At 35.5% G+C, this 21,804-nt stretch overlaps 1 protein-coding gene across 1 annotated transcript in view; it reads right to left on the bottom strand.

The window, feature by feature from the left end:
- ACBD6 (acyl-CoA binding domain containing 6) overlaps positions 1-21,804 on the bottom strand; it is a 217,914-nt gene that overhangs the window by 145,975 nt on the left and 50,135 nt on the right. Inside the window, exon 4 of the mRNA XM_021682563.1 lies at positions 568-650. Coding sequence (XP_021538238.1) covers positions 568-650 — 83 coding nt within the window. The remainder of the gene's footprint in view (positions 1-567; positions 651-21,804) is intronic.

The raw sequence follows: 21,804 nt of genomic DNA on the forward strand, positions 1-21,804 counted from the left end.
AATGCTAATTTCACAATGACAACAAAAAATTTTAAACTTTTTTTTCTAAAAAAAGAACATAAACATATTTAGAAATTATATAAGCTTAATGGGACTGAATCAACACCTTCCCTTACATACTTCAGTTCAGACTGGAGCCATACTAAAAAAAAAAAAAAAAAAAAAGGATAATGGCATTTTTATCAGTATTGTGAATAAACCTAAACACAAATATACACACACTCACACACACAAAGAAATAAGGTATTCTGAGGAAAACTAACACCAACAACAAAACCCCACAGCTTTAGATTGTGTGAGACACAAAACCTTGCCCTACCAACTACTTATGTGGTGGGAAAAGTTACTATCTGGCACTGACTCAGACACTTACTGATTTCAAAGATAATATACCTAAAAAATTCTTTCCTATTTATTATACTACTAGAGATACCACCAAATTAGTTTCATATTAAGAAAAAGTTCTTCACAGATGGAAGTTTTCAGAATTAAAAATACACACACACACACGTATATACACATTTAGATGTATGTATCTCTATTATCAAAAACCAGAAGAGAAATTACCTGATGATTTCTTCATGATACAGAGAACTAACAACAGGCCCACCAAAACCAGTATTTGCTTCCTTTCCTTTCTTCTCTGGTGACTGTAGGAGGAAAGAAGGTGAAAAAAAGACACATGCATTAAGGCAGTGTGTATTTAAAATAGTTATAAAATACTACCTTGCTAAGTAATACTAAAGATTTGAGGTCCACCATTTTTCTAAGGCCTTAGTAACAATTTCAAGATGCTATCCAAAAGGCAAGATGACCCTCAGGTCATCAAACTAATGGAATGAGTACCCACTAGCAAACCAAGGTCATTTCAGTACTGTGCTCTTGAGCCACTAAAGTCCACCATTCCCTTAGCTGATTATAAGATGTCAGCTTTGTTGACTGTGGAAAATATTGATGCTCAATGTAGAAAAATGAAAATGAAATATCAGTATCACTATAATTATCAGATGTAAATGTGATCATGAAAATCATATCTAGTTAGCAAAATTAAAGTTTCCAAATAAGAAAAAAACTAAACTAGTAAAACTTCAAACTCAACCATAAAGAAAAATAAGTTAAATAAATAAATAAATAGAAAATAAAAATAAAAATAAATATTTTTAGGTGGCAAGAAGGAAGGAGAGAAGGTGGGAGAGGAAAGGAGGTTATGATCTAAAATAAATGAAAAAAGAAGCAAATTGTTATTGGAAGACTTTCCAAAATCAAATATTCAATAGGCCCTGACCCTCAATATTCTCAAAAAGCAGAAAATTAAGATTAGCAAAAGATGTGAACAGATACCTTACCACAGAAGATACACAGATGGCAAATAAGCAAATGAAAAGATGTCCAATATCATACATTGTTACGGAAGTGCAAATTAAAACGGATGATATATTACTACACACCTCTCAGAATGGCTAAAATACAAAAGACTGATAACACCCAATGCTGGTAAAAATGTGAAACCACCAGGAACTCTCATTCATTGCTGGAGGAAATGCAAAATGGAACAGCTATTTTGGAAGATGGTTTGGCAGTTCTTCTAAAACTAAACTAAACATAATCTTACATATACATGATCCAGCAATCTTGTTTCTAGGTATTTATCCCCCAAAATTGAAAATTCATATCCACAAAACATCAATGTTTAAAGCAGTGTTGTTGTTTTTATAACTGGCAAAACCTAGAAGCAACCAAGATGTCCTTCAATAGGTGAACAAATAAACTGTGGAACATCTATACAATAGAATATTATTCTCTGATAAAAAGAAATGAGCTGTTCTACATTAAGAAAAATGACAGTAAACAACTAAAATCATTAATTAAAAAGGAGACTTTACAACTGATACCACAGAATTAAAAAAGGATTTTAAGAGACGACTGTGAACAATTATACACCTATGTTATATAACAAGTTGGATAACCGAGAAGAAATGCAAAAATTCCTAGACATATATAACCTACCATGATAAAATTCTTATGCTTATAATAAGAATAAAAAATCTGAAGAGACCTATAACCATTAAAGAGATTGAATGAGAAATTTAAAATCTCCCAACAAAGAAAAGCCCAGAACTACAAGACTTCACCAAAGAATTTTACCATTTAAAGAATTAACACCAATCCTTCTTAAACTCTTCCAAAAAACTGAAAAGGAGGCAACAGGCCTAACCTCATTTTATGAGGTCAGCATTGCCTTGATACCAAAGGCAGACACAGAAACTAGAAGAAAACTATAGAACAATATCTGAGGAATACTGATGAAAAAATCCTCAACTAAATACTAGCAAATTGAGTACAGCAGTACATTAAAAGGATTATATACCATGACCAAGTGGGATTTATTCCTGTGAACTTAAGAATGGTATGGTTCAACACATGAAAATTGATCAGTGGGATACACCACATTAACAAAATGAAGAAAAACTATGTGATCATCTCAATTGGTACAGAAAAAAGTATTTGACAAAATTCAACACCCTTTCATGATTAAAAAAAAAAAACCCACTCAATAAACTAGAAATAGAAGGAAACTATTTCAACATAATAAAGGCCACATATGAAAGGCCCACAGCTAACCTCATACTCAACAGTAAAAAAAAAAACTGAAAGCTTTTCCTTAAAGATCAGGAGCAAGGCAAGGATGCCTACTCCTAACACTTCTATTCAACACAGTATTGGAAGTCCTAGCCAGAGCAATTAGGCAAAAAAAAAAAAAGGTATCCAAATTGGAAAGGAAGAGGTAAAATGATCTCCAATCACAGATGACATGATCTTATACCTAAAGATCCCCTCTACATACACACACATAGACATACAAGAAACTGATAGAACTAATGAACAAATACAGCAAAGTTGCAGGATACAAATTAACACACTGAAATACGTAATGTCTGAGACAGAAATAAGTAAGTTTTCTAATATTAAAAAGTGATCAGTGTTATGGAAAAAACGTGGGGAAGATAATTGCAATTTTAGGGCCTCCCAGAGAAGGTCATTTGAATAAAGACATAAAGGAAGTAAAAAAGTGAGCCTTGCAAATATCTGGGGGAGATTGTTTGATATATAGGAAACAGCTAGTACAAAGGCCCTATGGTGAGGGTATGCTTAGAATGTTAGAAAACTTAAGTGTTCTTTGCTGAAGGCTAATTAATATGTTTTAGGGGGCAAGACTGGGGCAAGAACACAAAGTTGTTCATGAGACAATCAAAGTTTCTGTTGGTGTCATTCACTGAAACTCCCCCTGCTTGTGTTCCCTCTCTCGCTGTGTCTCTCTCTGTCAAATGAATAAAAAAACTTAAAAATAAACAAAATGAAAAAAGTCTTTTATATTTACCCTTTTACCTAAAGAAGTTCCTTTAATATTTATTATAGTGCAGATCAGTCACACTCTTAATGTGAGTGAAATAGGCAATTCAGAAGAAATACCTGTAATCTGCTGGCAATTATTTGCTGTGAAAACACAAACTAGTAATTCAGAGTTACATGTATTTTGGAAAGGGATGAATACAGTTCTTTTTCTTTCTTATTTAATTAATAGCCTTTATTTTTTATTTATTTTTTAAATATTTTATTTGACAGAGAGAGAGAGAGAGCAAGAGAGGGGACACAAGCAGGGGGAGTGGGAGACGGAGAAGCAGGCTTCCCGCTGAGCAGGGAGCCTGATGTGGGGCTCAATCCCAGGACCCTGGGATCATGACCTGAGCTGACGGCAGATGCTTAACAACTGACCACCCAGGCGACCCTAATAGCCTTTATTTTTTAGAGCAGTTTCAGTTTATAGAAAACTGAGTGGAAAGTGCAGAAAGTTCCCATATGCTTACCTCCCCCAAATTTTCCCCTATTATTAACATCTTGCATTACTGTGGTTACTGTGGTACACGTTATTAATTGAAGTCCATAGTTTATAGTAGGATTCACTCTTTGTGTTGTATATGCATTTTGACAAATGTATAATAACACGTATCCACCAGTACAGTATCATTTAGAATAGTTTCACTGCCCTAAAAATCTGGTACTTCACCTATTCATCCCTCACTCCCACTGATGCCCTGGCAAATACTGATCTTTCCACAGTCTCCATAGTGTTATCTTTTCCAGCATATCATATAGTTGAATCATACAGCAGATAACCTTTCAGATTGGTTTTTTTCACTTAGCAATACATATGTAAGGTTCCTCCATGTCTTTTCTTGGTTTGATAGCTCATTTCTTTTTTAAATTTTTAATTGTTACACACACACACACACACACACACACACACACACACACACTCTTTACCACTGTAACCATTTTTAAATATATTGTTCAGTAGTGTTAATTATATTCAACCTCCTCTGGCTCAAAACAAAAGATTTTTCTCCAGTCTTCATCATAAGAGCATGGTGGGGCTCTGGGAGGCAAAACAAATAGAAATAGGGGGCTCTCCTAAGACTGGGCCCCCAGGAGCTTTTAACTCTCAAGCCTGACCACTCGGCCTCCAGCAATTCATCTATTATCATTTAAGCCAGTTTATGGCTCAAGCAGCTTCTGCTTCCAGTAAGCTGATCTCAGGTGTGATTCTCTGTATTCACCTGTCTATCCAGTTTGAGAAGTGGTAGTTTCCCTACAACCTCAAATCTCGGAAGGATCTAAGAATAGTTCTTGATTTTCAGTTTGGTTGGATTTTTGTTACTGTTGAGGACAGGAGTGATGGCTTCCATGTTCTTTTTATTTAGAGCTAAAACTGGAAGTTTGATTATCTTTTAAAGATAGTTTAAAATGAAAAAAGTCGGGGCGCCTGGGTGGCTCAGTCGTTAAGCGTCTGCCTTCGTCTGCCTTCGGCTCAGGTCATGATCCCAGGGGTCCTGGGATCGAGCCCCGCATTGGCCTCCCTGCACAGCGGGAAGCCTGCTTCTCCCTCTCCCACTCCCCCTGCTTGTGTTCCCTCTCTCGCTGTGTCTCTCTCTGTCAAATGAATAAAAAATCTTAAAAAAATAAATAAAATGAAAAAAGTCTTTATTTACCCATATATATTTAGCACTTCCAGTTTCTCTTCACTCTTTTATGTAGGTCCAAATTTCCATCTGATATATTTTTCCTTTTACCTAAAGAAGTTCCTTTAATATTTATTATAGTGCAGATCAGTCAGCAATAAATTATCTCTGCTTTTATTTGTGTGGAAGTGTTTATTTTACCCTCACTTTTTTTTTGTATTAACATTAGATTCACATAACAAAATTAACCATTTTAAAGTGTACAAGTGAGTGGCATTTAGTACATTCACAGTGTTGTACAACTACTACCTCTGTTTAGTCTCCGTTTTCATCATCCCAAAAGAAAATCTTAAACCCAATGCAGTCACTCCACTGTTCCTTCTCCCCGAAACCCTGGCAACCACCAATCTGTTTTCAGTTTCCATGGATTCACCCATTCTGGATATTTCATACAAGTGGAATTATTCATTATGTGAACTTTGGTGTCTGGCTTCCTTCATTTAGCATGTTTTTGAGGTTCATCTACATTTTAGCAAATATCATTCATGTATCATGCACTTCATTCCTTTTTATGGTTGAGTAATATTCTACTGTATCTAAATAACCTTTGTTTACCCATTCTCTAGTTGATGGGTATCTGGATTTTGTGTACCTTTTGGCTATTATATTGCTTTCAACATCTGTGTACAGATAGTTGAGTTCCTGTTTTCACTTCTTTTGGGTACATACCCAAGAACAGAATTGCTGGGTCATATGGTAATTCTATGTTTAACTTTTTGAGAAACTATCAAAACTATTTTCCACAGCAGCTGCACTATTTTACATTCCCACTAGCAATGTAAGATGTTTCCAATATCTCCACATAGTTGCCAACATGTTATTATCTGTCTTTTAACTACAGTCATCTCAGTATATGTGAAGCAGTAATCTTGTTGTTTTGATGTGCATTTCCCTAATAACTGATTTCATGTGATTGTGGGCTCTTCTTTTTGGAGAAATGTCTATTCAAGTCCTTTGCCCATTTATTAGTTTTTTCTTGAGTTGTAAAAGTTATTTATGTATTCTGGATACTAGATCTTTATCAGATATACGATTTGCAATTATTTTCTCCCATTCTGTAGGATATCTTTTCAGGTTATTGAGTACTTCTGCAGCAGTAAAGTTTTAAATATTGATCAAGTTCTACTTATCTATTTTTTCTTTGGTTGTGTTTTTGCTGTCATATCTAAGAACCCATGGGCAAATCCAAAATCATGAAGATATATCCCTATGTTTACTTTAAAGAGTTTTAATAATAACTCATTATTTAGATCATTGATCCCGTTTGAGTTAATTTTTGTATATAGTGTGAGAAAGGGAACCTTCATGCTTTTGCATGTGGATATCCAGTTGCCTCAGGCATCATTTGTTTAAGAGATTATTCCTTCTCCATTGAATGGTCTTGGAATCCTTATTGAAAATCAATTGATCATAAATATGAGGGTTTATTTATACACTCAGTTCTATTCCACTGCTCCCTATGTTTAGCCTTATGCCAATACCACACTGTTTTAATTACTGTAGCTTTGTAGCAAGTTTTGAAATTCAAGTGTGAATTCTCCAATTCTGTTCTTTTTCAATACTATTTTGTTCATTTGGAGCTCTCTGCAATTGCATATGAATTTGAGAATCAGCTCTTTCATTTCTGCAAAAATGGAAGTTAGAATTTTGATAAAGACTGCACTGATTCTGTTGGTCACTTTGGGTAGTACTGCCATTTTAACACTATAATATCTTACAAGCTATGAACATGGGATACCTCTCCATTTACGTACGTCTTTGCTAATTTGTCTCAGCAATGGTTTTTGGTTTTCAGTGTAAAATCTTTCCCCTCCTTGGTTAAAATTATTCCCAGGTATTTATCCTTTTGGATGCTATTATAAATGGAATTGTTTCCTTAGTTTCTATTTTGGCATGTTCATTGCTGGTGTATGTCGCTCTTGTATCTTGCAACTTTGCTGAATTTGTCTATTAACTCCAGCAGGTTTTTTGTGAATTCCTTAAATTTTCTATATATAGAATCATGTTGTCTGTCAACAGAAATAGTGTTCCTTTTTCCTTTCCAATTTGGATGCTACTCATTTCTTTTTCTTGTCTAATTGCCCTGGCTAGAATTTACAGTACAATGCTGAGTAGCAGTGCTAACAACAAACATCCTTATCTTATTCCTCAACTGAAGAAGAAAGTTTTTTGTCTTTTACCATTGCATGTAATGTTACCTATGGGTTTTTATTAATGCCCATTATCATGGTAAGTAAATTTCACCTTCATTTTTGAAAGCTATTTTAACTGGTATAGAATTAAAATTTGATAGATTTTTTCCTTTTGATGTTGTCCCTATTGGCTTCAGACTTCTGAAAAAGTCTACTGTAGTTCTTACCTTTGTTCCTCTGTATCATGTTTTTTTGGCCTGGATACTTTAATATTTTCTTTTTTTCCCTGGTTTTCAACAATTTGATTACAATATGTCTTGGTATGGTTTTCTTTACGTTTATGCTGCTTAGGATTCATTGAACTTCTTGGATCTATGAATTTATGGCAGTGATTCTCAATTAGGGGAGATGTTTTCTGCCTCCCATCCTTGCTTGAAGATATCTGGCAACCGTCTGGGGCAATTTTTGCTAGTCTCAAGTGGGTGGTCCAATTGGCATCTAGTGAGTAGAGTCCAGAGATGCTGCTAGACATCTTACAATGCACAGGACAGCCCTCTACAACAAAGAATTACCCAGCCCTAAATGTCAATGGTGCAAAGGCTGAAAAACTTTGGTTTATAGTTTTCATCAAATGTTTAAAATTTCAGCCAACATTTATTAATTTTTTTCTATCTTTTCCTCTGTCTCTTGCTTTTTTTTCTCTTCTTTCTGGGACTCCAATTATTTACATGCTACATTGTTTGATATTTTCCCACAGTTCACTGGAGCTCTGTTCATTTTTTATTCAGTCTTTTTACGCTCTGTGCTTCATTTTTATTAGGCTCACTTGCTACATCTTCAAGTTCACTGATCTTTTCTTATATAATGTCTGATCTGCTATTAATCCCATTCAGTATATTTTTCATTTTAGATATTATTTTCCTTCATCTCTAGAAGTTCCATTTGGGTCTTTCTGAATCTTCCATTTCTCTCTCCATTATGTTCATATGTTTTCCTTGACTTTTTTTTTTTTTTGGTCAGAAGACACTATTCTTTAAAAATTTTTTTAAAAAAGATTTTTATTTATTTATTTGACAGAGAGAGAAAGAGAGAGAGCACAAGCAGGGGGAGCAGCAGGCAGAGGGAGAGAGAGAAGCAGGCTTCCTGCTGAGCAGGGAGCCCGATGCGGGACTCAATCCTAGGACTCCGGGATCATCACCTGAGCCTAAGGCAGACGCTTAACCGACTGAACCACCCAGGCACCCCTTTCCTCGACTTTCTTGAATATACAGAATATATTTATAATAGCTGTTTCATCTCTATCATTTCTGCATCTACTTTCATTGACAGGTTTTCCTCCTGGTTATGGGTCATATTTTGCTGCTATCTTTGCATGCTTGAAAGACTTTAACTGTAAGGCAGACACTGTGAATTTTACTATAGTTTGCTTGATTTTGTATTAAGTTATGTTAGACTTTGTTTTGGCATGAATTCAGTTATGTGGAATCAATTTGATCCTTTCAAGACTCACTTTTAAAGTTCTGTTAAGGCAGGGGCAGAGCAGCCTTTAATCTAGAGCTTCATTTAGCCTCACTGCTAAAGTGAAATCCTTCTGAGGTCTGTACAATATTATGTTCCATATACTACATTTTCTTCCCACTCTGACTAGTAGGAAATGAAATATTCTCAGTCCTATGTCAACTCCAGGAATTGTTTGGCCTACTGCTTTTTTGTATTTCTTTCCTCAGCTTGTTAGTTTCCTCCCTCACATAGAGAGATTAGTATTCAGACAAAGGGATCCCTCTGCACATCTTTAGAACTCTCTCTCTTTCTGTGCAAGAAGTTGCTCCCTAGTAGTCAGCTTCCATTTTCCAGCTCAAATTAGTGAAAGAGCCAGACTCTTTTGGGTCCCTCTTCCCTGCACTGTAGCCTGGAAATTATTTCCAGGCCATAAGCTGAGGCAATTATAGGGCTCATTTTGTTTCCCTTCTTTACTAGTTGTATACTACTTTTAGTATGTCTGAAAAATCACTATTTTTCATCCATTGTGTCCGGTTTTCTTCCAGTTTTAGGCAAAATGATAAATCTCACCCCCATTACTCCACAATGCCCTGGAGAAGTCCCACAAATATTAATTTAAAAACTAGCATAATATGGGGTGCCTGGGTGGCTCAGTCATTAGGCGTCTGCCTTCGGCTCAAGTCATGATCCCAGGGTCCTGGGATCGAGCCCCGCATCAGGCTCCCTGCTTGGCAGGAGGCCTGCTTCTCCCTCTCCCACTCCCCCTGCTTGCATTCCCTCTCTCGCTGTGTGTGTCTCTCTCTCTCTGTCAAATGAATAAAATCTTAAAAAAAAAAAAAAACTAGCATAATATTCCATGCATAATTTACTTAACCGTTATCTGATAGTTGTCTAAGTTATTTTCATTTTTTCACTCATAAACAAAGATGATGAATATCTTTGTATATAAAGCATACTATAGTTTTAATTAAAATCTTTAGGAAAAAAATGACTCCATAATCTAACTATAGTATATTTAAAGTATATTTCTTCTTCCTGGGATTAATTTCTCTTTCTGAAGCTTTGTGCATGGTAGAATGCTGGTAACAACCTTTTTGGTGGGGGAGGGGAGAGATTATATCTTAAGGAGAAATAATACTTAAAAATAATCTGCCATTATCAGATTGAATTCAGAATAAAGCTGCCAAAAACGCATTAGTTTTGCTCTCCATCTACAAGAAGGGGTAAACTTTGGCTACCTTACCCTCCTACTTCCACTCCAAAGAGTGTTTCTCATAGAGGCTTAAGAAGTTTATTTCATTTCTCTCTACTCAAAATCCATTAAGTTATTTTTATGTTACATCAGCAGTTAAAGAAAGAGACTCCAATTTGGCAGCCAATAAGATAAAATTTGCCAATTCTTACATTGCCTCAGATTATATTATTTGAGACAGTGAAATGCTCCTTCACTCAAAGGGGAAAGATTAAGTTGTTGGCTGAATCTTTATCACTTGATTCAGATTCCACCTTACTCAGTTGCACCGTCAAGATTTAAAACCTTGTGAAGCATTCTTTTCCAGCTGAAAAATAACTATTCCAAAGATTATCAGGCTAATATATGCAAGGAGGGAGTTTCTTGCTTCCATGTGCTACCTTTTATTGGTTTGTTTGCTTAATTTGTTTATAGGTCTAGCTGTAGAAATTTGGGTAAATTAACCTCTCTGCCCCAGTTTCCTTATTTGTAAAAATAGGAATATTATTACCCATCCTATATGGGTGTTTCAAAGTATAAAATATGTATGTAAAACAGAACAGGGCCCAGCCCAAAGAGGATACTATATAAGTGTTAGCTAATATAATTATTAGCCAAAATACAGCCATTTCTCCAAAGCAAAAGTGCCTCAGTAATACAGATAACAAGATGCTTTGATGTGGGGACTTATAATACTGAACCATGAGTCTTTATCTAAGACACTTACTTAAACTTCAGAATCTCCTGCTAAAGCAACCAACCCCAAAACCAAACAAATAAGAAATTTAACATAACTCTTGTATTTAAGAAAAAAGAAAATAAAAATAAGACTTAAGGAGTGTCTTCCATGTGCTCTGCACTTTATATATATTATCCAATTCCAACTTCAAAACAACTCTAGAAAGTTGTCATTTTTACTGCATTTCATGGTAAGACATAGATTATAAGAAGTACCATTATTTTCTGTAATGCTAAGAAAGAAAAAACACAATTAAATATAATACACCATCAATTTTAAGACACATCCTGAATTTTTTAAAAATCTCAAGAACTTAATAACTGTCTGCCTTATATTTGATGAAATGTATCTCCATTTTACAGGTTAGAAAGCTGGAGATAAGAGAAATGAAGTATCCAGTGCCACAGAGTAAGTGGCAAAATCAAGATTTAAACCAAGATCTTCTGATGTCCAAAGCCTGTGCTCTGTTAAACTATGCTACTTCTCCAAGCTACTTTAGAAACCATTATTACATATTGACAATATTCTGAATTAAAATTTTGTTCATTTTCTTAAGTATAATTTTAAAATATTTAAGTACTTAGTTCAAAAGGAAACTTTAAGATTAAACATATAACTTTGAATTTTTTGAGGCTGATTTATGATAAATTATGCACAATTTAATCAATTACACAGACTAATACTACAGTCCTTAAAAAAGAATACTTTCCTAATAATCCTTCACAAATATTTCACTGTAGTTTTTTTCCTGAAACATGAATATTCATTTCCACATACAAAAGTAAGAATATTAATCTCATCTCAGCTATTATCTGTCATGAGTGTTAAAAACAACAACAAAAACAAAAACCTAGGGGCTCCTGGGTGGCTCAGTCAGTTGAGCATACAACTCTCGATTTCAATTCAGGTCATGGTCTCCGAGTGGTAAGATGGAGCCCTGCATCAGGCTCCAAACTCAGCGCTGAGTCTGCTTGTCCCTCTCCCTCCCCCTGCTTGTACTCTCTCTCTCTCTCTCTCAGTTAAATAAATAAATAAAATCTTAAAAAAAAAACAAAAAAACCTACCATGAAAATGCTATTTATAACAGTACTACTTCTAAAATTTCCCAAGAGGGGTTCCAGGGTGGTGCAGTTGGTTAAGTGTCTGACTCTTGGTTTTGGCTCAGGTCATGATCTCAGGGTGGTGAGATCAAGCCCTGTGTTGGGCTCTACGCTCAGCATGGAGTCTGCTGGAGATTCTCTCTCCTTCTCCCTCTGCCCCTCCCAATAGTGCTCATGCTGTCTCTCTCTAAAATAACAAGTAAATCTCTTTTTAAAATAAATAAATTACTTTAAAAATTTTCACAAGAAAGATAAACTCCATAAATCTATGTATTTTAACCTTAGTTTCTCTTAAAACTACAAACAGCATAGTAAAAAGAATCAACTCCCAAACCCTTAACTACAATGGACATTTAATATGGATGTCAATTATCTAGAAATATTACATAAATGCTTAAACTACAATTGGAAAATAATTTTTAGATCAAAGAAAAGAAAGCAGAAATATGTGCAAGTAGGTATTTTATCCAAACCTCCAAATTTCAGCATTCCCTATTTTTTGCATATATACTATATATACAATAGCTTAAAAAGTGATGCAGATTTTTAAAATATAAAAAAAAAAAACTTAAAAATACACTTTTTTAACCAAGTATTTTTTATCACCAAAATATATGAGATAATTTTTCCAGATGATTAATATGGTCAATAGACCTCTTAGAGAATCCTTATAAATCACCAATTAAATTTCATCACTGTATAGCAAAACAAAAAATAAGTTCTTCTTTTACCACTCTGTAATATAATTTAAGAATAAATATATTAATTTTGTAGGATTGGTAGAATTCAACCACAATCCTTTCTGTTACTCATCTTTACTTGAAATTAATGTTCTTGAATTTTTAAGACTGAAATGTGGATTGGGATAGATTTTGGGGTCTATACCTCCCTTTTCTGTTATTTTCATAAAGGATGTAAAAATCTGGCCCTTGAGATACTTTCAAGATTGCTTGGCTCTGGTCCCCTTTCCCCCTTTTATCTGTTTTTTTCCTTTTGTCTTTATTATCATTGTCCTGCTTGGTTGTGATTAAATTACCAGTAGATTCCTCTCAGTGTAAGGTTTTATACTGGAAGGGAAATTTGGCTGGTTAATTTTGGAACAGAGCCCAGACAGCTCTTAAGAACCTTGCCATGAACCCTTTAAACTCAGACATGAAGTGTGCAAAATCCTCTAAACTACCTGTTGGCAAAAAAGTAAAATAAACTACCTGTTGGCAATTTTAGGATCATGCCATTCTCAGGTCAGACTCCCTATTGCTTCCTCCTATGGAGATCCCAATGCTACACTAATCGTGATGGTTTGTTCCAATTTTATCTAATCAATGAATTTTTACAGAGATATTGCTTAAGAGCTTTTGGTTATGCTATTCTGGTTATTCTGTTAAAGAAGCATTCAGTAATATTCAAGAACTATGCTACAGCACTGCCATCCTCCCAGGATTTGAATAACCAGAAGTGATTTTTGATGGAATGCATGACTGGGATACATAGATTACTAGTGCTAAACCAGGTGTATTTCCCTTTTTTTAAAGTTTAAACTGGGTATATTTCTATCCCATTCTCTTTTCCATTACTTTTGCCTCCATTCAACCAACTATCTTAATAGGATGAACGGATGATTTCATCAAAGAGAGGTACAGAGATTGATAAGGCAAAACCAGTTTATTTATTTTTAAGTAAACTCTATGCCCAGTGTGGGACTCGAACTCATGACCCCAAGATCAAGAGTCAGATGCTCTACTAACTGAGCCAGCTAAGCACCCCAAGGCAAGACCAGTTTAGTGAACATCTGTTATTTGTGGCTTACCAAAGTCTTTTGAACACTATCTCAACATTTTAGTAACCTTCCATATTGTGGAAATCAACTTTGCAAAGCAGAATCCTCAAAACCTCATTTCTCAAGACTACCTTGTAGCAACCATATGCAGGCCTATGACCTAGTTTCCACCACTCAGATGCACAAACAAGCCAGCTGGATATAAAATGGAGCTACAGGTCAGTGACCTGCCGCAAACCATACTTTTTGATTCACAGCTCAAAATCTAGTTGATATGATCCCATCAACAAAAGTAGTGTGTTTGATACAAGCAGAATTCAAGTAATTAAATCAACTTATCATATTAATTCATATTTTAATTTTAAGTACACAGGAGAAAATAAACGTCATCAGGATATTCACAAGTAGAAATCAATATTACCTTATGGATGGATAGCTCCTGTGAAATATGGCATCTATCGTTTTGTGATTGCTACTTTTAAAATACATATTTATGAACTCATCAGATGTGCAAACTTATGGACTGAATATGCAAACATCAGAAGTATTTGAGTTTGATGTTTGCTATCGGCTTTTATAAATACCCTTTATCAGATTAAGAAAGTTCCCTTCTGGGGCGCCTGGGTGGCTCAGCTGGTTAAGCGGCTGCCTTCGGCTCGGGTCATGATCCCAGGGTCCTGGGATCGAGCCCCACATCGGGGTCCCTGCTCAGCGGGGAGCCTGCTTCTCCATCTCCCTCTGCCTGCTGCTCTGCCTACTTGTGCTTTCTATCTCTCTGTCAAATAAGTAAATAAAATCTTTTAAAAAAAAAAGAAAGAACGAAAGAAAGCTCCCTTCTATTAACAGCTATTAACGGTTTTTATCCTGAATGGGTATTAAATTTTGTTGAATCTCTTTTTCCCCTCTGTCAAGATGATCGTACAATTTTTTCTTTTTTTCTGCTAACATGACAAATTACACTGCTTTTCAAAAGTTAAACCACTCTTACATTCCTAGAATTAATTCTACTTCATCATGATGTCTTATTCTTTTTATTTGTTGCTGGATTTGATTTGCTAATATATTTTTTAAAAAAACTTTTCACCCATGTTAATGTGAATAATTGATTTGTATTGTTCCTTTTTTGTATCATTCTCGCCAGGCTTAAGTATCAAGGTTATTCTGGTCTTAAAAAATGAAATGAGAAGTGTTTTCCCTTCTTCTATTTCCCAGATAAGTTTGTGTAAGATTGGCAATATTTCTTCCTTAAACAACTGAAAGAATGTACCAGTGAAGCTATCTGAGCCAGAGGTTTTCTTTGCAGTAAGTTCTTTAAGAGTCACTTTCCTTAACAATATTTGTCCTTCCATTCCATGAGCATAGAATGTTTTTCCATTTCTTAATAGATATGGAACTATTCAGATGTTCCATTTCTTATTTAGTCAGCTTTGGTAAGTTAGTGGTTTATTTGGGGTGTTTTAAAAAATTTGTCCATTTTTTCTAAATAATTCATTTGCCTAAAGTTGTTCATAAGATCTACTTATTAATTTTTTGATTCCTTAACATACGTGGTGGTGTCCCTTCTGCATTCCTGACATTGACCATTTGTCTTTTTTCTCTTCTTTCTTGATCATTCTTACTAGGGTTTTATTAATCTTTTCAAAGAACCAACTCTTGGCTTTGCTGATTTTTCTCCAGTATATATCTGTTTTCTATTTTATTGGCTTTTCCACTTACCTATTTTGTAAAATCTGATTTTTTGTTCTTTCTGTAGCTTCTTGAAATGCAAACTTAAGGGGCGCCTGGGTGGCTCAGACGTTAAGCGTCTGCCTTCGGCTCAGGTCATGGTCCCAGGGTCCTGGGATCGAGCCCTACATCGGGCTCCCTGCTCCGTGGGAAGCCTGCTGCTCCCTCTCCTGCTCCTACTCTCCCTGCTTGTGTTCCCTCTCTCGCTGTGTCTCTCTCTGTCAAATAAATAAATAAAATCTTTAAAAAAGAAAAAGAGGGGCGCCTGGGTGGCTCAGTCATTAAGCGTCTGCCTTCGGCTCAGGTCATGATCCCGGGGTCCTGGGATCGAGCCCCGCATCGGGCTCCCTGCTCAGTGGGAAGCCTGCTTCTCCCTCTCCCACTCCCCCTGCTTGTGCTGTTTCTCTCTCGCTGTGTCTCTCTGTGTCAAATAAATAAATAAATAAAAATCTTAAAAAAAAAATTAAAAAAAAAAAGAAATGCATACTTAAAGCATTATGTCCTCTTGGGAATTACAATTCGTTCAACGAAACTATTGAGGATAAATATCCAGAAATATTCTTAACTTTTAGTGGATTCTCTGGCTTCCCACTTGGGAAAAAAAAAAAAAAAAAAAAAGGAGAAATGTGTTGTTTTATCAAAGAGCAAACTGATGAATGGAAAGAGAAGCCTCAAAATAAAAATTTCCTTGGCATCTATAAGGCCCTTCCTTTTATTTAGATATAAGCTAAACACAGACAAATAGGTAGAACTGCAATACCTGGGGCACAGAAAGATTGATAAAGAAGCACTTCCAGAAGCATTTACCCAGAGAGTATGTATTTTAGATCATCTAGAATAATCAAAAAGCATCTTAAGTAACTGTCTTTGGTCCTACTATATTGCAGAATAACTTCAAGGAGGAATAAGTAGGAATCTTTTCTACCAGTTATCTAAGTACTTCACTACCTTACCAATTTAAAGTCCTTATTCAAATATTGCCCTTCCCCATACATCTTACCCTTACCACCCTATTTAGAACTATAACCCAATGCTCTCTCTATATTATACTCCAATCCCTCTTGTCTTCCTGTGTAGAATTTAAGCCCCGCAAGGATAAAGGTTTTTGTCTATTTTTTTTTACTGATGTATCCTAGGAACTTAGAACAGTGCCCGGTATACAGAAGGCACTTAATAAATATTTGTTGAATATATGAATGGATAAGAAAAATAAGGCACAGCTTCAAATAAGGTGGATTTTTTACATGAGAGTAAATTTTAGTTATATATTAATTTTAGAATGAGACATATAGTGTTGAAATACTACTCTGCCACTTATTAGTTATGTAACTTCAGGAAAAATTATTAACTTTCCTAAGTTTCCGGGGTTTTTCTTCCAGAAAATGCAAATAATAGTGTTTGTTTTACAGGGTTGTGCTGAGAACTAAATAAAATATCTGAAGTAGGGTGCCTGGGTGGCTCAGTTTGTTGGGCATCCAACCCTTGATTTTGGTTCAGGTCATGGTCCCAGGGTCATGGCATCAAGTCCTACGACAGGCTCTGGGCTTAGAGTGGAGTCTGCTTGAGATTCTCTCTCTCTCCCTCTTCTCTGCCCCGCCCCCTGCTCACATGCACTCTCTCCCTCTCTCTCTAAATAAATAAAATCTTTTTTAAAAAGTTTTTTAAATAAAAATATCTAAAGCATTTAGCATAATTCATGGCACACAGAAAGAGCTCAGTAAATATAGCTAATTATTATTTTTATTACTAATGAGCATCTTAACCATGTATAAATGGATCAATATCAATCTCTAGTTAAGTTTCTATGGGCAAAGTCAGTCTTTGACCCTATCTTATATACCACCTTCATCAACAGTTGACTCAAGATACAAAAAAGCATGCTAATCAAATTTCCTGATGACAGGATCAATGAAAAAGACGTCATAAATAGACGACACACTCATGATCCGAAAAAAATCCTAATGTTGGAATAATATAATGAATCAAATAAGTGTAATTTAATATGAGGACACATAAAGTACTGAAGACAGGACACAATAGACAATGCATAACAGAATCTGTAAAAAAGACTTGGGATTGCAGTTCTCTGAAAGTGTAAAAAAAAGTAACATTTTAATGTGGCTGCCAAAAAGTTAAAGAAATTTTAAGCTACATCACAGAAGTACAGAACTCAAATGAGAGAAAAGTTCTATTCTACAGTGGTCATACTATGTCTCAAATAGCCTGTTCAATTACAAAAGCCATACTGTAAGAGGTGCTAAGAAACTGAAACTTGTTCAAACCAGAATGATTGGGATGGTGGTGGGGCTTGATGGCGATGAGGATGGAGAACAATTTTAGAAATTATGGATACCTAGCCTGAAGAAGAGGAAACTTAAAAGCTGTCTTAAAACAATAAAGGTTTCTTGTGTAGATGAAGAATTGGGACTTGGGCTTAGAAGGCTAAAATAGAACATATGAGAAAACAACAATAATAAAAATAAAACAGTGAAGTAGATTTTGACCTAATATAGAAAGAAGCTTCTAGGGGCGCCTGGGTGGCTCAGTCGGTTAAGCGACTGCCTTCGGCTCAGGTCATGATCCTGGAGTCCCGGGATCGAGTCCCGCATCAGGGCTCCCTGCTCAGCAGGGAGTCTGCTTCTCCCTCTGGCCCTCCCCTCTCTCATGCTCTATCTCATTCTCTCTCTCAAATAAATAAATAAATAAAATCTTTAAAAAAAAAAAAAAGAAAGAAGCTTCTAATAAGCAGAGTAAAAAATTGGGTTAACTTCACAAATTGTGTATTTCCATCACTAGGAGTCTTCCAACAGAAGCTAAAAGTCTATGTTGGAATAACGTGGAGACAGAAAATTAGTCTAGACAACCACTAAAGTTCTAAATATAAGATTATAGCCCTACAAGAAATTATTTTTAAAAAAGACATATAAATGGCCAATAAGCACAAGAAAAAATGCTTAACATCATTACATATCAGGGAAATGTAAATCAAAACCACAATAAGATGCAACTTCATACCCACTAGGATGACTATAATCAGAAAATCAGAAAATAACAAGTGTTGGCAAAGATGAAGAGAAATCAGAACCCTCATACACTGTTGATGGGAATGCATCATGGAAAATAGTCTGGCAGTTCCTCAAAAAGTTAAAAATAGAGTTACTATTTGACCCAGCAATTCCACTCTTAGGCATATACCCTTGAGAAATGAAGATATATGTCCACACAAAACCTTGCACACCACTGTTCTTAGCAGCAGCATTTGTAATAGCCAAAAGGTGGAACAAATGTCCACCAATGTCCATCAAGGGATGAATGGATACACAAATGTCCATCAATGGATGTCCACCAATGGATGAATGTCCATCAGTGGATGAATGGATACACAAATTTCCACCAATGGATGTCCACCAATGGCTGAATGTCCATCAATGGATGTATGGATACACAAAATGTGGTATATCCATACAACAGAACATTATTTGGCAATAAAATGGGGAGACTGAAATTGACAGCTAAAGGGTTATTTCAAAACCTCAAAAAGAAACTCCATACTCTTTAGCTATCAGTTTCAATCTCTTCATTTCCCCCAGCCCCAAGCAACCACTAATCTGTGTCTCGATAGATTTGTCTATTCTGGACACTTCAAATAGATGGAGTCATAACATATGTGGTCTTTTGTGAATGGCTTCTTTCATTTAGCATAGTTTAGCATGGAAAAACAAAGATTCTTCCAAATTGTAGCACATTATCAGTACTGCATTCTTTTTTACAGCCAAATAATATTCTGTTGTATGGATATACCACATTTTGTGTATCTGCTCATCTATTAATGGACATTTGGATTTTTAGTATGTTCATAAAGTTGTATAGCCATTACCAGTCAGGTATGAACATGCTAAAAACCACTGAATTGATCACTTCAAATGGATGAACTGTATAGTGTGTGAATTATGGTGCCTCAATAAAAAAAAAAAGTACCCAAAAGAGCATAAAGTTTTGAAATAGTAGGTGAAGGGATAAACAATCTATATCCTAACTAGCCTACAAGCTCATCACATTAATTATCACAATGATTAGTAAACATAATGATAACCCTGGGAGGTAAAGAAAGTGATAAAATGTGTTTAGTAAACTATGATTAAAGAAGCTAGGAAACTTATAATCACATGAAAAGAATCTTCACCTGAAAATAAAAAAGCTTAGCTATTTAAAAGAATACATTTAGTTAGCTGAAAAATTCACTCGTGTAGGATAGTTCATTCCCCAGATCTACAATCAAGGAGGCAATCTCTAATCTAGAACTACTACATTATGATCTTGTCCTACTGCTACGATCACAAAATCAAATAATTCTAGATTATGTAGGGATTTAGCTAGTATATATACTGTTAAAAAAAAAAAGTAATACCAGCTTAGAATTACATTTCCTGAACTGTGGCCAACACGGTACTAATCCATAAAGGAAATGTATTCATAATTAATTCTTCAGAAATATAATTACACTCAATGAACCTTCAAATCTTCTTTTGTTATTCTCTTATTATTGTCAGACTTATTCAAGTCAAAATAAAAAATTTTTAAAAAGAAGGTAATTTTATAGTTCTAAAATTTCAAAGTAGACAGGTTTATAAGCAAAATCTTCAAAAAGTTTCAGAAACTCTGTTCTCATTTTCTAACTCTGTATCAAGGCACGGCCCGACTGCCCCAGGGGAAGAAACCTGGGCAGACAGTAATTGTAGCTGACAGCAGCAATTACATGCAAGGTTGGAGATTAGAAGACCACTAATGTGTGTGCAGTAATTGCTCTGGTATTTTCTGTTACTACTGAGGGTCAGCTCCCAAAGAAAAGTCATGGCAAACTTCACCTTGGCTATATTTGGTCCAGGAATTCCACCCTAAGAAAGCACATGAAGAGTATGAATACACTGGTTATAGGCACAGCAGGCGTGCAGAACATTCCTTTGATAAGAACCTGATAAAGCATGAAATAGGAACTAACATGCAATTCTAAAAGATATTTCTACCTATATCTTTACCAGAAAAACACATACAATGAATATGACTAAAAGTTGAACTTTAGCACAGTCCAGATAAATTCTTTCATAACATCACACTATAGCAAAAGCTGACTCACTATTTGGAAATTATATTGAATAGAGAACCTTGGAATTCTGGAAACTCTGGAAATACCAGAAGGACAGCAGGAACAGCAAAACTCATCTGAAAAATAATAGGAAGATGGTAGACTAAACACATATTCTTGGCTCCCTCTCCCTCCATATAACATACTGGAGCAACTCAACAACTAAACAAACTTGGAAGAAATTATGGATGCACTTAAAAGAAGAGGGTGTAGGGGGTAAAAGCTGGAGTAGAAATTTAATCTGGCAGTAAAACCTGAATGTTCAGGGGCCCAACCACCTGATAAAAATAGATTCTCTTAGCAAATAGAAAGGGGTCATACCCACCACATGCTATGTATGGTCCTACACATGCTTACTTTAGAAGTCCTAAATATCCTGGTAGGCTGAACTGTCCTCAATCCCTTTGCTCAGGAAGGACCTACCTATTTTCAGCATTCACCTGTAGAGTCCTACCAGAAAAAAGGTCTCAATTACTCCATTTCACTTCATCTCAGTGAGAGATCAGAGGTTGCTAGCTCACTGGCCCACCAGACTTGAAAAAAGATATAGCTGCTTTTGCCTGCCAGCCTATTATTGCTCAAAAGACCTCAATAATCAGACAGGTGCTATGGAAACCTACAATCTGTAGTCAGAGAAAAATTACAATCATTTAAGAAGAGAAAGAGGCTAAGATGAATTAGAATGAGTAGCTTCTTTTGAGGGAGGCAAAATTAAGGGAATAAAGAGAACTTTCATACAATAAAATGTTATATACGGACACACATGAACACTAAATGTATTATTCCATAAAAGTCTACTGTAAACATTAACTTTTTTTCAATGTTGATAATATACATTCTAGTTTAAATATTTCTTCTACAGCACAATAAGTACTTTCAAGCAGTTGCTCTCTTAAAAACTTAGGAACTGGAGGGTATTATGTTGAGTGAAATAAGTCAAACAGAGAAAGACATGTATCATATGATCTCACTGATACGAGGAATTCTTAATCGCAGGGAAAAAACTGAGGGTTGCTGGATTGGGGGGTGGGGTGGGAGGGATGGGGTGACTGGGTGATAGACACTGGGGAGGGTATGTGCTCTGGTAAGTGCTGTGAATTGTGCAAGACTGTTGAATCTCAGATCTGTACCTCTGAAACAAATAATGCAATATATGTTAAGAAAAAAAAAAAGAAGAAGAAGAAGAAGGTAGCGGGAGGGGAAGAATGAAGCGGGGGAAATTGGAGGGGTAAACAAACCATGAGAGACGATGGACTCTGAAAAACAAACTGAGGGTTCTAGAGGGGAGGGGGGTGGGAGGATGGGTTAGCCTGGTGGTGGGTATTGAGGAGGGCACATTCTGCATTGAGCACTGGGTGTTATGCACAAACAATGAATCA

Source organism: Neomonachus schauinslandi, chromosome 6 (assembly GCF_002201575.2).
Source record: "Neomonachus schauinslandi chromosome 6, ASM220157v2, whole genome shotgun sequence".
NCBI classification, from domain to species: domain Eukaryota; kingdom Metazoa; phylum Chordata; class Mammalia; order Carnivora; family Phocidae; genus Neomonachus; species Neomonachus schauinslandi.